We start from the raw sequence: 17,188 nt of genomic DNA, 5'->3' as shown, positions 1-17,188 counted from the left end.
TAACATTAAAAAAAATATAATGTCATCTGGTTCCATCACTTCCTGACAAATAGAGGGAGAAAAACTGGAAACAGTGTCAGAAATTTAAAATCTTACTCCTTGGAAGGAAAATGATGGCAAATATGGACAACACACTAAAAAAGCCAAGATATCACCTTGCCAGCAAAGGTCCAAGTGAAAACTGTTTTCTCCAGAAGTAAGATGTGACTGTGGACTAGAAGGAAAGCTGAGCTCCACAGAATGGATATTTTTGAATTGTGGTGCTAGAAAAGACTTTTGAGAATTCGCTTGGACAGCAAGGAAATCAAATCAGTCAATACTGAAAAATTAGCTGTGACTGATCATTGGAAGGACATAATATTTCTGACCACATAATGAGAAGCCAAGACTCATTAGAAAAGATTCTGATGTTGGGAAAAATTGAAGGCAAAATGAAAACAAGAGAGCAGAGAAGGGCACAGTGTCACAGAAACAAACAATGAAGCTTGGGCAAATTTCAGGAGACAGTAGAGGCTAGAAAGACCTGGCTACTATGAAGACAAGAGTAGGACATAACTGAATAACTGAACAACATATATTTTTATTATTATAGGCTAGTTGCCAGACCTCCATTCTAGCAAAGACTTTATTCTCCGTGCCTTCTATTGAGCTTCAATTGAGGTAAAGTAATGTTTAATAGGGTAATAAAGGATGTGCTGGTTAGGTTTGCATCATTAACACTTTTTTTAAGTTTAGGCAATCAACAAAGCAAAGAATCAATTCCTGATTTATAATATTTCTGAGGTGAAAATATTCATATTGAAAATTTAATCATCAGTCCAACTGGTGCGCTCTAGTACACTTCTGCTTCTAATTCACTTCTTCAAATCCCATGACAGTGAATTCTCATTCTTTTCTTTGAGTGTTCCCCTGCTCTTTTGTTGGCTCCTCCTCCCTCTCATTAAAGTTGATTGTACAGAGCAGCTAGGTGGCGAAGTGAATAGAGCACTGGCCCTGGAGTCAGGAGTACCGGAGTTCAAATGTGACCTCAGACACTTAATAATTACCTAGCTATGTGGCCTTGGGCAAGTCACTTAACCCCATTGCCCTGCAAAAAAAAACAAAACCCTAAAGTTGAGTGTACCCCAAAGTTTTGTCTTTGCTTTCTTTTCTTTTTTTCTACTGCATTCTTTTTTTGTTTTTGTTTTTGCAATAGGGTTAAGTGACTTGCCCAAGGTCACACAGGTAGGAAATTGAAGTCGTATTTGACTCAGGTCCTCCTGACTCCAGGGTTGGGGCTCTATCCACCGCACCAACTAGTGCCCCATTTCTATTACATTCTGATAGTTTCAGCTAAGACTCTGGGTGGATGACTTCTATATCTCCATATTTATTTGGTTATTTTTAGGGGTTTTTTTTAGGTTCCCATATTTATTCTTAACTTTTCCCCAGATCCCAAGTTGTATATACCTTACCACTTGATATCCTATCAGCATCTGAAGCTCCATATCTCCATGACTGAACTCATTATCTTTCCCCATAACCCTGATTCTCTTCTAGGGATTATGCCACCATCATCCCACACACCCAGTTTCATAATCTTGGGAGTTATTGTGACTCTTCACCCCACCACCCACATGCAATCAGTTGCCAAATCCTATCATTCTATCTCCTAAATATCCCTTAAATGTGTCTTCTCTGCAGACTTCCACTGTAGTCCTCTTTAGTCCCCTAGATTGTCTTCATAACTGGTCTCTGAACTTATAATCTTTCCTGTTTTCAACTTATCTCCACATAGCTATCTAAGTCATCCTCAATACCACCAATCTTAGCAAATCAATTCTCTAGTGCAAAACAGAACAAAACAAATAAACAAAAAACATCAGTAACGCTCTGTTGTCTCATTGATCAAAAAAATGTGAATTCCTGAATTTGAAATTCAAGGCCATATATGATTTGACTCCTATCTTCCTCTCCATCAATTTTTCCCTTTTTAGACTAAACATTCTATGAATAGCTAGATGATGAATAAGACCTATGGTTGGGAAGTTCCTTCCTGCATTCAAATCTGATTTCAGATGCTTAACTAGCTGGGTGACCCTGGGCAAATCAATTAATCTTCGTTGCCTCAGTTTTCTCATCTGTAAATTAAACTGGAGAAGGAAATGACAAACCAGTCCAGTATTTTTACCAAAGAAATCCCAAATACATTCACAAAGAGTTGAACACAATTGGATAGCAACAAAAGAAAACCCCAAATAGGATCACAAAGTGTCAGACACAACTGAACTGCAACTATACATTCCAAACAGATTAGACTACTTTATCTCTCCTGCTAGCAATGGGCTCCCTTCCCCCATTTCCATCCATCTGTTAAAGTTTCCCCCTTTCTTAAAGGTCTTTGTTCATCTCACTCCACACCCTTACACGCACAACTGAAAGATAATAGGGTCATAGTATTTATAGCTGGAACAGACCTTCAAGATCATCAAATTCAACACTGCATTCTCACACACACACACACACACACACACACACACACAAAAACACACTGCATTTTACTGAAAGAAAACTGAGGTCTATGAAGGGTAAATGAATTGCTTGCAATCTTATAAGTAGATTAGACTGGTGCCAAGGCTCTTTCTACCATGTCATAATCTCTCCTTTGTCAAATTTTTCATTGCACTTTGCATGGGCTTAGTTATATTACCATCTTTTGTATTATAATTATTTGCATTCTTCTTTTCCTCATTATATTGAAAGTTTTTTGAAAGCAAAGACTATGTGATGTATATTTTTGTACTCCCAAAGCTAATATAATGCCTTCACATAATAGGCATATAATAAATTGTAATGGAATTAAATATTTGCTGAATTAAATTTGAAAGATAACATCACTTACTTTTTATAAAATTTCAACCAATTTGACTCATTTTTTCCACTTTTTGAATTGAACAAGTCGGAAGGTCATATTGACCTTTTCAAGCTAGAACCAGTAGCAGAGAGAAGAAAAGGGAAGTGACTGGAGTAGGTAAGCAGATGGAGAGAGAAGTAGAAAGAAGTGTGTGTGATAAAAGCTGTGGGGAAGATTTTCTTAATTTACTATATACTTAATGTACATATAGTGCATAATATACTATATGGTATCACAGTGGATAGAATGCTAAACTTAAAGTCAGGAAAATTCAAATTGACATCTCATCTCAAAACTTTACTAGCTACAAGTTCCTTTAAGTGACAGTGGGCAAATCCATAAACCTCTAGGTATTTCAGGCAAGATTTCTTAGTATGCATCTTCTAAATTATAAATGGGACTCAATTTACTTTGGAAGAGGAAGTCCCTACACCATGCTGGGAGTTCCCTACTCTGAGAAAATGAGATTGTGAAAAAAGTAAACTAGAAAACTGAAAAACAATAAATAGTAACATCATCCTCAGAAATCTTGCCTTCTGGGAGACCTGCCCAGTGAACAGACATTCTGAAATTTTTCCAGACCTATTCCAATGAGATGGTCTCATATCAAGCTTTTAACTTAGGACTCAGTTTTTTTAAGTATACATTGTTGAAGAATGAAAATAACATGTTCTGACTTTCCAAACAATGGTTTAGGGAGGTTAAGTTTCCATCCAAATGACAGATTTTATTACATTTTTAAAAATTTGAAGTTCCAAATTATCTCCCTCCCTCTATATTAGAGAAGTCCAATATTTGATAAAATATATATATATATATATATATATATATATATATATATATATATATGGAAACATATAATATATTCTTCTTTGGAGGTGGATGGCATTTTCCTTCATAAGTCCTTAGAAGTTTATTTTAATATTCATATTACTCAAAACAGCTTATTTATTCACAGTTACTTTTTGTACAATATTGCTATTACTATATATATATATATATATATGTGTATATATATATATATATATATATATATATATATATATATATATATATATAACCTTTTTGGCTCTGCCCATTCTACTTTGTATTATTTCAAGCAAATCTTTCATGTGTGTTTTTTTTAAAATTAACCTGCTTTTAATTCCCAACAGCACAACAGTATTCCAACACAATCATAAACCACAACTTTTTCAGTCATTCTCCAATTGACAAACATCCCTTCTATGTCCAGTTCTTTACTAATATTAGGTTTTATTGTATGATTTTAGTAGTCACTCATAAAAAATGGTCTCATTTCTCTAATAAAGAACTGATTCATTGCTAAATTATGTTCTAGCCCAGAGTTCTAAGTGGCTTCAAAGGAATTTCATTATCCAGTGGCAAACCAACACCTTGAAAGATAAAGAAAGGATTCTTTTGTTTCTAGTTGATGTGTTTCCTTTTACAATGGGTCTACATATGACATGAACATTATTGGGTAATTCAGTCATTCTGATTACCAGGGAGTCTATACCTTAGCTACTATTTTCATTATGCTGGATAAGAATATGCTGATTTATAGAGCTACTGATCAGAATTTAGGAACATGAACTCCACACATTGGTTGACCCATTCTGTTTTAAATGAAAAGTAATTTCAATGAGTCAATTACCAGACCTTAATATAATGGAATTAGTTTCCACAGAAGCAGAACTATGCATTAGAGTACTACCTATAGGGCTTTTCTTTTTTTAGGTTTTTGCAAGGCAAATGGGGTTAAGTGGCTTGCCCAAGGCCACACAGCTAGGTAATTATTAAGTGTCTGAGACCAGATTTGAACCCAGGTACTCCTGACTCCAGGGCTGGTGCTTTATCCACTACACCACCTAGCCACCCTTTATAGGGCTTTTTTAAAATTAAAATTAAGCCAAGTCAATTAACCAGTTAAGTAGATTGGGGATATAAAGAAAAAAGCAAAACAAAAATAAGAAGTTCACAGTCTAATATGGAGATTATGCAAAAACTGATGTTCAAATGAGATATATAATGGATAAATTTGGGGGTTGTATCAGAAGGAAGGTATTAAGATTAAAGAGGACTGGAAAAAGCTTCTTGTAGAAGGTGGGGCTCTAGCTGGGATTTGAAGGATTCTAGAAATGCTTAGAGGCAGAGATGGGATGGGAAAGCTTTCTAGGTATAGGGACAGTCAATAAAAAGTGCCCAGTTTTGTGTAAGGAAGAATAAAGAGGACTGCAGTGTGTAAAACAGAATAAAGTGCAAGAAGACTAGAAAGGTAGGGTTTAAGTAAAGAAGAGAGTTTAAATTTAAAAGACAGAGGATTTTATATTTGATCATGGAAGTAATAGGTGCCATTAGAATTTACTGAATGGGGATTGCACTTTAGGAAAGAGGATGGATTGGAGGATCAAGGAGGCAAGGAGGCCAACCCACAGACTATTGCAATGGTCTAGGAGAGAGATGATGAGGGCTTGCACCAGGTTGGTTACAGTTTTGGAGGAGAGAAGAAAACCATTTGAAAGATGTTATAAAGGTAGAAACTACTCAATACAGGATCCGTAAGTAAATTAAATTTAACAACATGAGTGTTAAGAGTCAGGAAGACATGAATTCAAATATATCCTTAGACATTAGTTGTGTGATCCTGAGCAATTCCCTTAACCTGTTTGCCTTGTTTTCATCAACTGTAAAGTGAAGATAACAGTATCTATTCAGTAAGGTGGTTGTGAAGATCACATGAAATAATACTTGTAAAGTATATAGCATACTGCTTGGCAAATAGTAGGCATGATATAAATGTCTATTCCCTTCCCATGACCTCAATATCTCTTCTCTTGCTTCACTACATTGTACAAACTAGACCCCATGTGTAGTCTGAATTTCTTCCTCATCTCTTATTTTCAGAAGTCTCACTCCTCACATTAGTTTCCCTTATCTTCACTTTGCTCCTGCCCCATCATGACATATTTGTATGTATGTATGTATGTATGTATGTGTGTATATATATATATATTATATATTTCAATGTACATTCTATATGCTCTCAAAAGCAGGGAGAAATTCATTTTTTATTAGTCTTTCTATCCCTTTTAATTAAAAAAAAATATAAAAGTGGTATACACACCATAGATGTTTAATAAATCTTTGTTGGATTGAACTGAACTGATAAAATAAAATAACAAACTTGTCCTATCAACTTTGTTGCTTTTGGTTCGTTTATACATGAGAGGCAAGTGGTACTCTGTTCTCCAGTTTTCTCTTTTAAGAATACTTCTCTCAGGGCACCTAGGTGGCACAGTGGATAAAGTACCGACCCTAGTGTCAGGAGTACCTGGGTTCAAAATCCGACCTCAGACAATAATTACCTTAGCTGTGTGGCCTTGGGCAAGCCACTTAACCCCCATTTGCCTTGCAAAAAACCTAAAAAAAAAATACTTCTCTCCTGGTCTCTTATTTCTCTCTCTCTCTCATGCCTAAAATTAAGGCGTCATCCATCCCTTGTCATTGTCTTATGGAGCTGATTATAGTAATATCTGATATTCGTGTAACACACGCTTTCAGCTTACAAAGATCTCCATTTTCAAATTTTTTTTATTGTTTGATCATCACAAGAACTGAACCATGTGAGGTAGGAGGTGCAAGCATTATGATTCCTTTTTAAAGGATAAGGAAAATCTAAGGACATTCAGAAATTAAGAAACTTGTCCAAGGTTACAATGTCAATAAGTGGCAGGTAGATCTTAAACCCAGATCTTCTTAGTTTAATTCCAGCAACATTAAACTCTCCATTATCAACTAAATGCTGAAAAGGTCTTAACTGAGAAAGTCTATAGTGTTACTCCTCCTATTTGTATTTTAATAGTGAACTCATTTCCTATTCAACTAGAATTTTTATTTCTTGCCATAAAAGAACATTTTTTTATAAATAGCATTGGTTTTTCCAATTACAAGTAAATATAGTTTTCAATGTTCATTTTTTGTAAGATTTTGAATTTCAATTTTCTCTCCTTCCCTCCCCTCCCCTTTTTCTCAAGGCATGAAGGAATCTGATATAGGTATATATGTGCAGTCATGTTGAATATATTTTTACATTTGTCATGTTGTGAAAGAAACAGAACAAAAGGGGGAAATCATAAAAAAAAGTAGGAATAGTATGCTTTGATCTGTATATAGATTCCATAGTTCCTTCTCTGGATATGGATGGCATTTTCCCCATTACAAGTCTTTTAGAATTAGCTTTGATCACTGTATTGCCAAGAAGAGATAAATATATCATAATTGATCAACATATAATGTTACTGTTATTGTGACAATATTCTTTTCAACAAGTATTTTATTTTACCTTTTATTTTTATTTTTCAATTACACACAAAAGTAGTTTTCAACATTTATCCATTTGCAAGTTTATGAGTTTCACATTTTTCAACCACCCTCCCTTCCCATTTTCCTCCCCATGAAGGCAAACAATCTGGTGAAAGATGTATATGTACAATCATGTTTAACATATTTCCTTAATTAATCCTATTGTGAAAAAGAAATTAGAACTGAGGGGAAAGAAAAAATCATAAGAAAGAAATAAAAAAAATAAAAGAAGTTTTAAAAAGTGAGCATAATAAGCTTTGTTTTGCATTCAGACTCCACAGTTTTTTCTCTGGATATGGATGGTGTTTTGCATAAGAGGTCTCTCAGGATTGTCTATTCAACAAGTATTTTTAAAGCATCTGCTGCTATTTCATACACTATGCTAAACCTTGAGTACAAATAAAAAAATATTAACGTCCCTGCCCTCAAGGAGCTTATATTCTCTATTGAGGAGGAATTACCCATATGCATAAAAATAAATATAAAACTATATGTAAAGTTAATACAAGTTAATTTTAGTAGTGGGAATAATTAGGAAAGGCCTTATTTATTCAGAGTCACTTAAGCTAAAGGAATATGCTTATTCTCAAAAGGCTAAAGAAATTAAGAGGCAGAAGCAAGGAGAAAGTACATTCCAGGAATTCTGGAAAGCCTGTTCAAAGGCAGGAGATGGAATGATGTGTAGGAACAGAAAGTGAGTGTTGGCTAGAATGGAGAAATCATGAAAGGGGAATAACATGTAATAAATCTGGAATCGGATTGTTTATGGAATTTAAATGCCAAGCCTGTATTTTATCATAGAGATAACAGGGAGCTATTTGTATTTTCAGAGCAGAGGAGTGACAGGGTTAGTTGCAGAAACACACTCTAGGAACACCAAAAGGGCTGAACTGGAGGTGACTATGTGAGTAGAGAAAAGGCAACATATACTAACGTTATGATGGTAAAATGAGCAAGACTTGGTCTGAGATATCAGAAGAAGAGTGGACAAAGGTGGAGAGGGAGGGAGTTTAGGGTCACTCTTGAGATTGGAAGCTAGGTGAATGAAAAGATGTTGGTGATCTGGACAGAAATAAGGAAGCTAGGGGGAAAAGGGTATATTTATGGAAAGATGTTGAGTTCTGTTCTAAATATGTTGAGTTCCATATGCCCACAGAGAATCTACTAGAAATGTTCAATAGGTATTTAGTGATGTGGGACAGGTTCAAGAGATATAACATTGGATTTCCAGTAGATCTTAGAGTCCTTTGCTTTAAATTAATGATTGAGCCCTTGGGAGAGTTGATCAGATCATCAAGAAGGAGGGGAGAGAGAGAAAAGCCTTTAAGAAGCAAAGAGAGGGGGAAGCTAGGTGTTGCAATGGCCCTGTCCTGAGTTCACATCTGACCCCAGACATTTAATACTTACTTAGCTGTGTGACCTTGGGCAAATCACTTAACCCCATTGTCTTGCAAAAATAAAAAACAAACGAATAAAAAGAGCCAAAGAGAGGAACTTTTATTGTAGAACTCCAAAAAGTTTGATGGAAAATGAGGAAGATATCTTTGAATGGAAGAAAACCTATCTATTTCCTCTTTAAATAGGATGGCTACTCCACTGCTGCCACCTGTGAGATCCTTTGAAATGACATATATCACTGGCATAATATAAAAGTTAAAACATACAACCAGATTTTTTAAAAACAGGTATGCACAGTGTCATGTTGTTCTTTTTAATGGTCTCAAATCCAAAATTAGTACTCAAAAGAACGCTGGGGCAAAGTGGTAGCACACACATGTATGCACTCCCTCTTGACAGGAAGGTTAAAGAGGTGGATCTCTTCTGCTCAGAGTTTTGGGTTTCAGCAGGCTAATCCCATTAATTGTCCGAACTAAACCCAACATTATTATGATGAGTCCTAGGGGTTAAAGGATACTATTAGGTTGCCTAGGCAGAAGCAGAACAGAAACCAAATAGATCAGAGAAGTTTGGACTCCTCTGATAAGAGAGGGGGAGCTCAGTGTGTTGCCCCTGCATTTCTAACTTGGGGACAGTAGGCAGACCCAGTCTTAAAATAAACAAATCAAAAATAACTAAACTTTAAAAGAATGGCAATACTACATTCATCTATTAGTCTCTATGAATAGATAAGCTAAGTATTCAGTAATATTCAGTAAACTTTTGTCAAACTTTTATCTCACAACGTCACTGAAATAATAAGCAAGTTTAGGTCAACTAGGTGATGGTTAGAGTAGTGAGCCTGGAGTCAGAAGGATCTAAGTTCAAATCTAACCACAGACACTTAATACCTGTGTGACACTGGGCAAGTCACTTAATGCTTTTTGCCTCAGTTTCCTCATCTATAAAATGAGCTGGAGAAGGAAATGGAAAACTATTACAGTATGTTTTCCAAGAAAACCCCAAATAGGATATCAAAGATTCAGACATGACTGAAAAATGACTAATAAATCACAAATTATTTTTCAAATTCTTTCCAGATCCAAGATTCTATAATGGTGGGGTATCTTAAGCAGAAACAACTTGACTTGACTAAGGGTAGCTGTAACCCTCAGTAAGTCAAGTCACCTAACCTTTCAGGGTTTGGGACAAAAGGAAAAAAAGTTTCTTAAATTTCTTTCCAAACTATTCTATAATTTAAAAAAAAAGACATACAGAAGGATCATTGTTAAAGGTGTTGTGGGAAAAGAGGGTCACCAGTATCCAGTTAGCAGAGTTATTTAACTATCTAACCATTCTGGAAAGCAATTAAGTATTATGCTAAAATAGTGACCAAAATGTGCTAACCTTCTGACCTAGAGGTTCTATTGCTAAGTGGGTAGCCCGTAATACTTATAACATGAACTTTTTGTAGGAGAAAAGATCCAGACAGAAAATAAATATCCATAGACTATGAAGCAGCTAAATTGTGGTGCATGAATATTACATAATATGAACTCACTGTAAGAATTAAGAAATATTAAGAATACAGAATAGAAGACATGTAAAGTGAAGTAAGTAGAACCAGAAAAATATATATACAATAACCACCACAATATAAATGAAACCAACAAAAAAAACCCCTCAACACTGTCTAATTATAATGACTAAGGCTGGGCCTAAAGATGAGAAATATATCTCCCTTCATCAAAGAGGTGGAAGCCCTAAAGGTGTAGAATGTGGAATACCTTGTCAGTTTCAGCTGATAGAATGGTTTTGAAACTACGTTTTTTCTTTTTTCTATTTTATTATTTATTATCAGGGATGGGAAAGGAGAAAATTATATAGAAAATGCCCCCCCCCCAATTTTAGTGCAGTTTTACACTTTGGTAAATAAAACGACTTTCTGGGGTACCCTCCTGAAAAATCAGATTAACAATTGTTGATACGTTAACAAAATACAGAAAAAAATAAATTCTTGTTGAATGAAAAAATAAAATGCAAGTTCAATATCAACAATATGCTACTTGTCCTAGAGAATGATGCAACAGTGCCTGAGGTAGTGTGGAGTAATGGGAAGGGCTTTGTACTAAGAATAAGAAAACTGGTCTTTATTTTGGCTTTGTCACTTACTTCCTATTTAACATCCTACAATGGTCAATTTTTAGGGTCTCAATTTCCTCCTCTTTCAAATGAGGACATTGGATTAGATAATCTCTAAAAATCCCTTGACAGTCTCAGATTCTATAAGCACTAGTGAACAAAAACATCAAAGAAAGGTGGGAAGATGAATGAAGGTAAATTGATCATCATCTCATGGTATTTCCACCTCTAAGAGAAAACAAACTAAATGAACTAATTAAAGGGAGCTCCACCTTTACAAATGGCTAGGAACCAGCAAATTTAAGTAAGGTTGGGCATTTTAGATGGAAAGTCTCCAATCTCCCAACTCCTGGAAATGGTATTAATGATTCAATAGGTTAAGTTTGGTTGATTTTAAAAAAATATTTTAGTAAGTATGATACTAGTAACACTTCTAGGAAATTCTCTTTTTATCTTTCACCTTAAGATTTGCATTGTTTTGGAGGCAGCTAGGTGGCGTAATGGCTGGAGCATAGGCCCTGGAGTCAGGAGTACTCCTGACTAGCTGTGTGGCCTTGGGCAAGCCACCTAACTCCATTGCATGCAAAAACCTTTAAAAAAAATTACCTAGCTGTGTGATCTTGGGCAAGTCATTTAACCCCATTACCTTGCAAAAACAAACAAAAAAAAAGATTTGCATTGTTTCCAAACTAAGTCTGGAGACAGAAGAAGAGGTTAGTTAATTTATAAATCAGTAGGCTTTTATTACAGCACATTTAACTCACAGAGGGAGAACAGGAGGCACTAAGGAGATGGGAAGAGAGGGTAAGGCAGAGTCAATGAAGAATACAACTGGGGAAGTCTCTAGGGAGGAGGGAAGTGGGTATCATTGATAGTTTTGCAAAAAGTCAGTCTGACTATACATGTTACCTCTCATCATTCCTCTTAGATGATATGTGGGACACCTGAATCCTTCATCATTTCCACATCCGGATAACTAAGATTATATTAGGTATGTGTAGGTTCTGTATCAGGAATGCCTGAATGCTTTCCCATCTCTGATGCTATGAGTAGGGATAGCTTTGGATTGACCAATGAGGCCTCAGATTTTCAGATATAGGATAAGAAATTTTCCATCATGAAGTATATGGAAGTTTTAGAAAAAGATAGGAAGTTACCAGTCAGGAGAAGGAGACAAACCCAGAGCAAAGATAATCTGTTGCAAGTGCTCAAAATCAAAACAAATTCCAAAAATTCTTTGGATAATCACAAGATGAATTGAGTGGCCAATTGACCAGAAAAATTGTCTTGTCCTATCAGATGTGGTTTCCATGAATGGTAGAGAACTTAAGGTTCCTAATGCTTGTGAGACTGCCTTTACCCACGGGGAATCATATGAACACAAATTTTCACTCCGGTCTAACTCTTCCAGTCATAGAAATTTGGTCAGAAATAGAATCTTTGCATGACTGCCTGTAGCTCATTCCAAAATGAAGCCCATTAGATTGAGGAAATTCCATTTTTTTTAACAGCATAAGACTCTTCAGACACATATCTTTAGCCTAAATCAAGGCACATTGCTAATGAATCATAGAACTTAGAGCTGGAAAGACTTTTCAAAGAGTTTCTGGGCTGTAGGCAGATGAGGAATTATTAGCCTACCTAAGAGAAAATGAAGTTTTACCTTTTTATAGTGCTTAGTCAATTACAATATACTTTTATCATAACTATTTGAGGTAAATGGTGCAGGTATCACAGAATCACAGAATGTGAGTTAGAAAGAATCTCAGTGACAAACTAGTCCAATGCATATACAAAAAGAATCCCCACTATAACATTCCCAACACATATCATTATCCCTACTTTACAGATGAGAAAACTGAGCCTCAGGGAGATAGAGTGAATTGCCTGAAATCATATAGATAGAAAGGATCCGAACCAAGGTCTTCTACCTCACCACATTAGGTCTCAGAGAAGAGTAAGAGGATGTTATTTAAATCCCACTTTTCAGGCAGATAGGTAGTCATCCAGAATTTATTAAGAGCTCCCTGTGCATAATATATTAGTATAAGCACTAGGGATAAAAAGAAAGGCAAAAGACACTCCCTGCCCTCAAGGAGCTTACAGTCTTCAGGAAGAGCCAAGAGTGTGTTAGTGAATGTCTAATAACTTTCTCTCACAGTTTAATTTACATTATTAGTATTTTCTCCATCACTTTCTTAAAATATAAATAAATTAACATTTTCTCCATCATTAAACAATAAAAAAATGAGTCCTGATCTGTAGAATTTGCAGACTTTCAAGGTGAAAACATTCACAATTTAAAAATTTAGTCTTGGTTAGGAGCAACTCTAGTACATTTGTGGGAGGAAATGATCTGCTAATTGATTCTGCTTCTGATGTTTGCTGGATGCTTCTGATATTTAGACAAGGAGCTAAACCTCCTTGGACTTAATTTTCGTCTTCTGTAAAATGATGAAACTGAAATACATGGTCCCTTTGGTCCTTTCCAGTTTTTGATCTGATTCTTCAAAAAACTTATCCAGGGAAGCACACTTTCTCCCCAGAAACTGATCCATGAAATCCCTTCTCTCTCATTCTCTACTTGCTCACCAACTTTACAGTACAGTGTCTTCCCCAGGTCACCATGTTGTTGCTGTTGTTTAGTTTTGTCTGACTCTTAGTGAACCCATATGGGATTTTCTTAGCAAAGATACCAATTGGCAAAAGTAGTCTGTCATTTTCTTCTCCAGTTCATTTTACAGATGAGGAAACTGAGGCAAACAGGGTTAGGTGACTTGTTCAGGGTCACACAGCTAATTAAAGTATCTCAGGCTAGAGTAACCATGGGCAAGTCATTTGTCACATTTTCTCCTCTCAGACTGTTTTCTGCTTTTTCCAAAAGCCCAACAGTTAAAGCAGTTGAGGACCAATGACATTAAATGACTTTTTTCAAGTTACATATCTAGTTAATGATTGAGTTGGGACCCAATTCTGTAGATGTCTAGTTTATAATTGTAGTAATATCTTTGATACTTATTATATACCTTTTAATTCCATGGTTAATTTTTATTCCCTGTGTGACACTGGACAAATCACATAACTTCTTTTGTTAGCAGTTCCCTCATCTGTAAAATGAAGCTATTTATCTAACTGGCCTTTGAGGTTCCTTCAAGTTATTTGATCTTTGATCCTATCATAATCTAAGTAGGTAACATTTTAAAATACTTAGTAATAAGATGACATTGTATAAATGTATATTTTTAATTATTTAAGGAAATGGGGTTAAGTGACTTGCTCAAGGTCACATTGCTAGGCAATCACTGTCTGGGGCTATATTTGAACTGGGGTCCTTCTGACTCCAGGGCAACCATCCACTGCGCCTCCCTCCAGTGTATATTGCTTTTAAAGTGAAATCCACATGATTCCTTTATCATATTTTAGCAGACAATATATACAAAGCATTTTTGGACTGGTTTTTTTTTTTTTTGGACTGAACCTGAGGTGAAACTCCATCTACTAATGCAAATCAATTGCTCTTCAATTTATAGCCTTAATTGCCTGGAGGAGTGGGAGGTTAATTGACTTACTCCAATCATACATCTGGATATGTCCAGGCCTGGCTTAGAACCCAGGTTTTGCCATCTTCATAATCTGCCCTCTAACTATGGCATGCTGCCTCTCACACAGGTGTCTTGCATGCCACAGACAATAAATATCTCTTCAATTCATTTATAATAATGTTGATGACAACAACCAAGAGAGGCTGACTGAATTGAATTGGATTGGGAAGAGTAAAAGAAAAGGATATATGATGTATGAAAGAAGAGGAGGACTGGGTGCTGGCTTCTCTTCTCTGTCTTCTCTTTTCACCCTTTCTCATTTGTGCTCTAAATTTTGCAGGCTTTTAGTATCTAAACAGTATATGCAAATGGCCAAAGGTCAGTTCCTAAAACTGAAGTTCCATCCAACATTCTAAGTAAACCACAATGATCGAAAAAAAAAATTGCAGAAAAATAACTTTCTCATAGATTCATAGAGGCATAGAGCTGGAAAAGATCTCATTCAAATTTAGTGAGGAAACCAAGGCCCAGAGGGGCTAAATTACCCCCAAAATGTCACATAGAGAAAACTGAGACTAGATCACAGTCTTCCCCACCCACTAATCTTTTCTACTAACAGGACAGGAATCTTTCCACTAAAGATTTCCCAATCCGTCAAAAACTAAGAGTTAAATAGTATCCATCTAGAAAGCACATTAAAAATGAAAAAGATAATAGCATTAACTAACTTCAAATAATAACTCTAGTAAAAAGATCTGAAGCCCGAGTTTCTGGGTTCAAAACTCACCTCTGACTTTTACTATTTGTGTGACCTTAAGCAAGTCATTTAACCTCCCCAAGTCTCAGTTTTCTCATTTGTAGAGAGAAGGGGTTAGAGTAGATGGCCTTTAAGGTCCTTTACAGCACCAAATCTTTGATCCTTTGACTTATTTCAAACCCTCCCTTTGCTACATACCAAATATGTTTCTTTGGGCAATGTTTTTTAAAACTCTCTGAGACTCAGTTTCCTCATCTGTAATAGGGAGGGTGTATTTTTGAGCTTCCTTCTAGTTCTAGAGCAATGCTCCTATGATCCCCACCTTTCATAGTTAAAAATTATCAAAAGGATTATCCTCATAACTACTTTTTAAAAATCCTGAACTCTGCCATTAAAAGTCCTACAGATTTTTAGTAAAGAAATCAGAGTTGATAAGTCAATATGTAGTCTTTTAAAAAGCGAAGTAATTCCCGCCCCCCCCCCCAGGCGGTTCAAATTTCAAATTTCTTAGGACAAGTCTCAGAGCCTTGGGGGGGGGGGGGGGAGGAGGGACCATCCAAAATAATCAATTTCATTTCCTGCTCTCCACCAGGTAACAGGAGTCCTCTGATCACAGAGTCTTTGCCAATAGTACAATCACTATTATCAGAATCATGAAACGACTTGAGCCGAGAAAGTGCATACTATCAAAATCCAAACATGGCCCTGCTACTAAGAAATAAAGTTGTCTTACCCCGAAAAATAACCGAAACAATTGGATCAGGTTTCCCAAATTTCCCTTTAGGGATATCGCTCGCAGACTCCACAATGACCCGAAGCATGGTTACTGGCCTTTCAATAAGCTGCTAAAATCGGAAAGTGAAGTTTGGAGAGGCAGTCCTGCATCTGGGCTTGAGGTTCCTCCGTGAACCAGCAGAGAGAAGAAGGCAGGGAGTGATTTGCTTACAGGGAAGAGGGGGAAGGGGGAGAAGGAATTAAAAAAAAAAGAGTCCAATGGGTGGATCTTCGTCGGATTATTTACTAAAAGCAATCTGTAAACCGATACCCCAAACTCCCCATTTTTATTAAGAAACAGGCAACAGTAACTTGCGAAATCTAGGGAGGTGGAAGTGAAACTTCTTAAACTCCAACCAAAAATATTAATGTGTAATATAGAACTAAAAGAGATTTAGGGCTAATGATTAATGTGCAAAGAGCAAAAAATGATGCTACACTGTGATACTTTCCGCAGCAGTTCCTGAAGAAGAAGATGACTAGATCAAAAGATAGTACGGTGGCTTGGAGGTGCTTGGGTTTGGAGAGAAAGGTCTTAAACTCTGATTAGCCCATGGTGCTTTTCCATTTTAGCCTTACCTTTCTCCCCCTCTCACATACCCGTAAGGTAGCTACTTACAATATTTAAAATTAAGTAAGAGACTCCCCCTTCTGCATGATTTGGGAATAACCGTATGGGACTACGTTTTAAACTCAAAACTAGGTTTACTTAAGAGTGTTAAATACCAAGTAGGTTTTGATTAAGCTTAATTGCTAATGAAAGGAAATATAGATGCCATTCACACTTATTTTGCTACTCTTTCCCTTCTCCCTCTCTCTTTACTGAGAAATCGAAGTTATCCCTTGAGTTTCCTATTATTCCCTTCTCCATATCATAAAAATCCTTTTCATCAGTCCTGATTCTTCCCTCCTATAACTCCTTTTTTTTTGCAAGGGAAATGAGGTTAAGTGGCTTGCCCAAGGTCACACAACTAAGTAATTATTAAGTGTCTGAGGTCGGATTTGAACTCAGGTCCTCCTGACTCCAGGGTTGGTGCTCTATCCACCCTGCCACCTAGCTGCCCCCCTCCTATCTGTCTGTAAGAGAGAGGCTCTTTTCCTCACCAAGGCTAATGCTTCTATTTGTGTCCCTGACCCCAACCCCTCTCATATCCACCAAGACCTCCCCTTGGAACATAGTATAATGGATAGTGTTGCCCTTTGAGTCAGAAAAGTTGTTTCAAATCTCACCTCTGATACTGTTTTGTTGTTTAGCCATTTCAATCACATTGGAAGACTCTTTGTGATGCCATTTGGGGTTTTCTTAGCAGAATCATGGAGTGGTTTGACACTTCCTTCTCC

The 17,188-nt window shown here is 36.3% G+C and overlaps 1 protein-coding gene across 2 annotated transcripts in view; it reads right to left on the bottom strand.

Annotated features, from left to right (window-relative positions):
• The window catches only part of MYOF (myoferlin), a 157,902-nt gene extending 141,751 nt beyond the window's left edge, over positions 1–16,151 (bottom strand). For both annotated transcript variants that reach the window (XM_074233352.1, XM_074233353.1), the window contains exon 1: positions 15,807–16,151. In XM_074233352.1, coding sequence (XP_074089453.1) covers positions 15,807–15,894 — 88 coding nt within the window. In that variant the 5' untranslated portion in view covers positions 15,895–16,151. The remainder of the gene's footprint in view (positions 1–15,806) is intronic.
• Positions 16,152–17,188: the final 1,037 nt, after the last annotated feature.

Source organism: Macrotis lagotis, chromosome 4 (assembly GCF_037893015.1).
Source record: "Macrotis lagotis isolate mMagLag1 chromosome 4, bilby.v1.9.chrom.fasta, whole genome shotgun sequence".
In the NCBI taxonomy this organism is placed as follows: Eukaryota; Metazoa; Chordata; class Mammalia; order Peramelemorphia; family Peramelidae; genus Macrotis; species Macrotis lagotis.
Note: the sequence above shows the minus strand (reverse complement) of the source record. Positions and strands in the feature narration are given on the sequence as shown.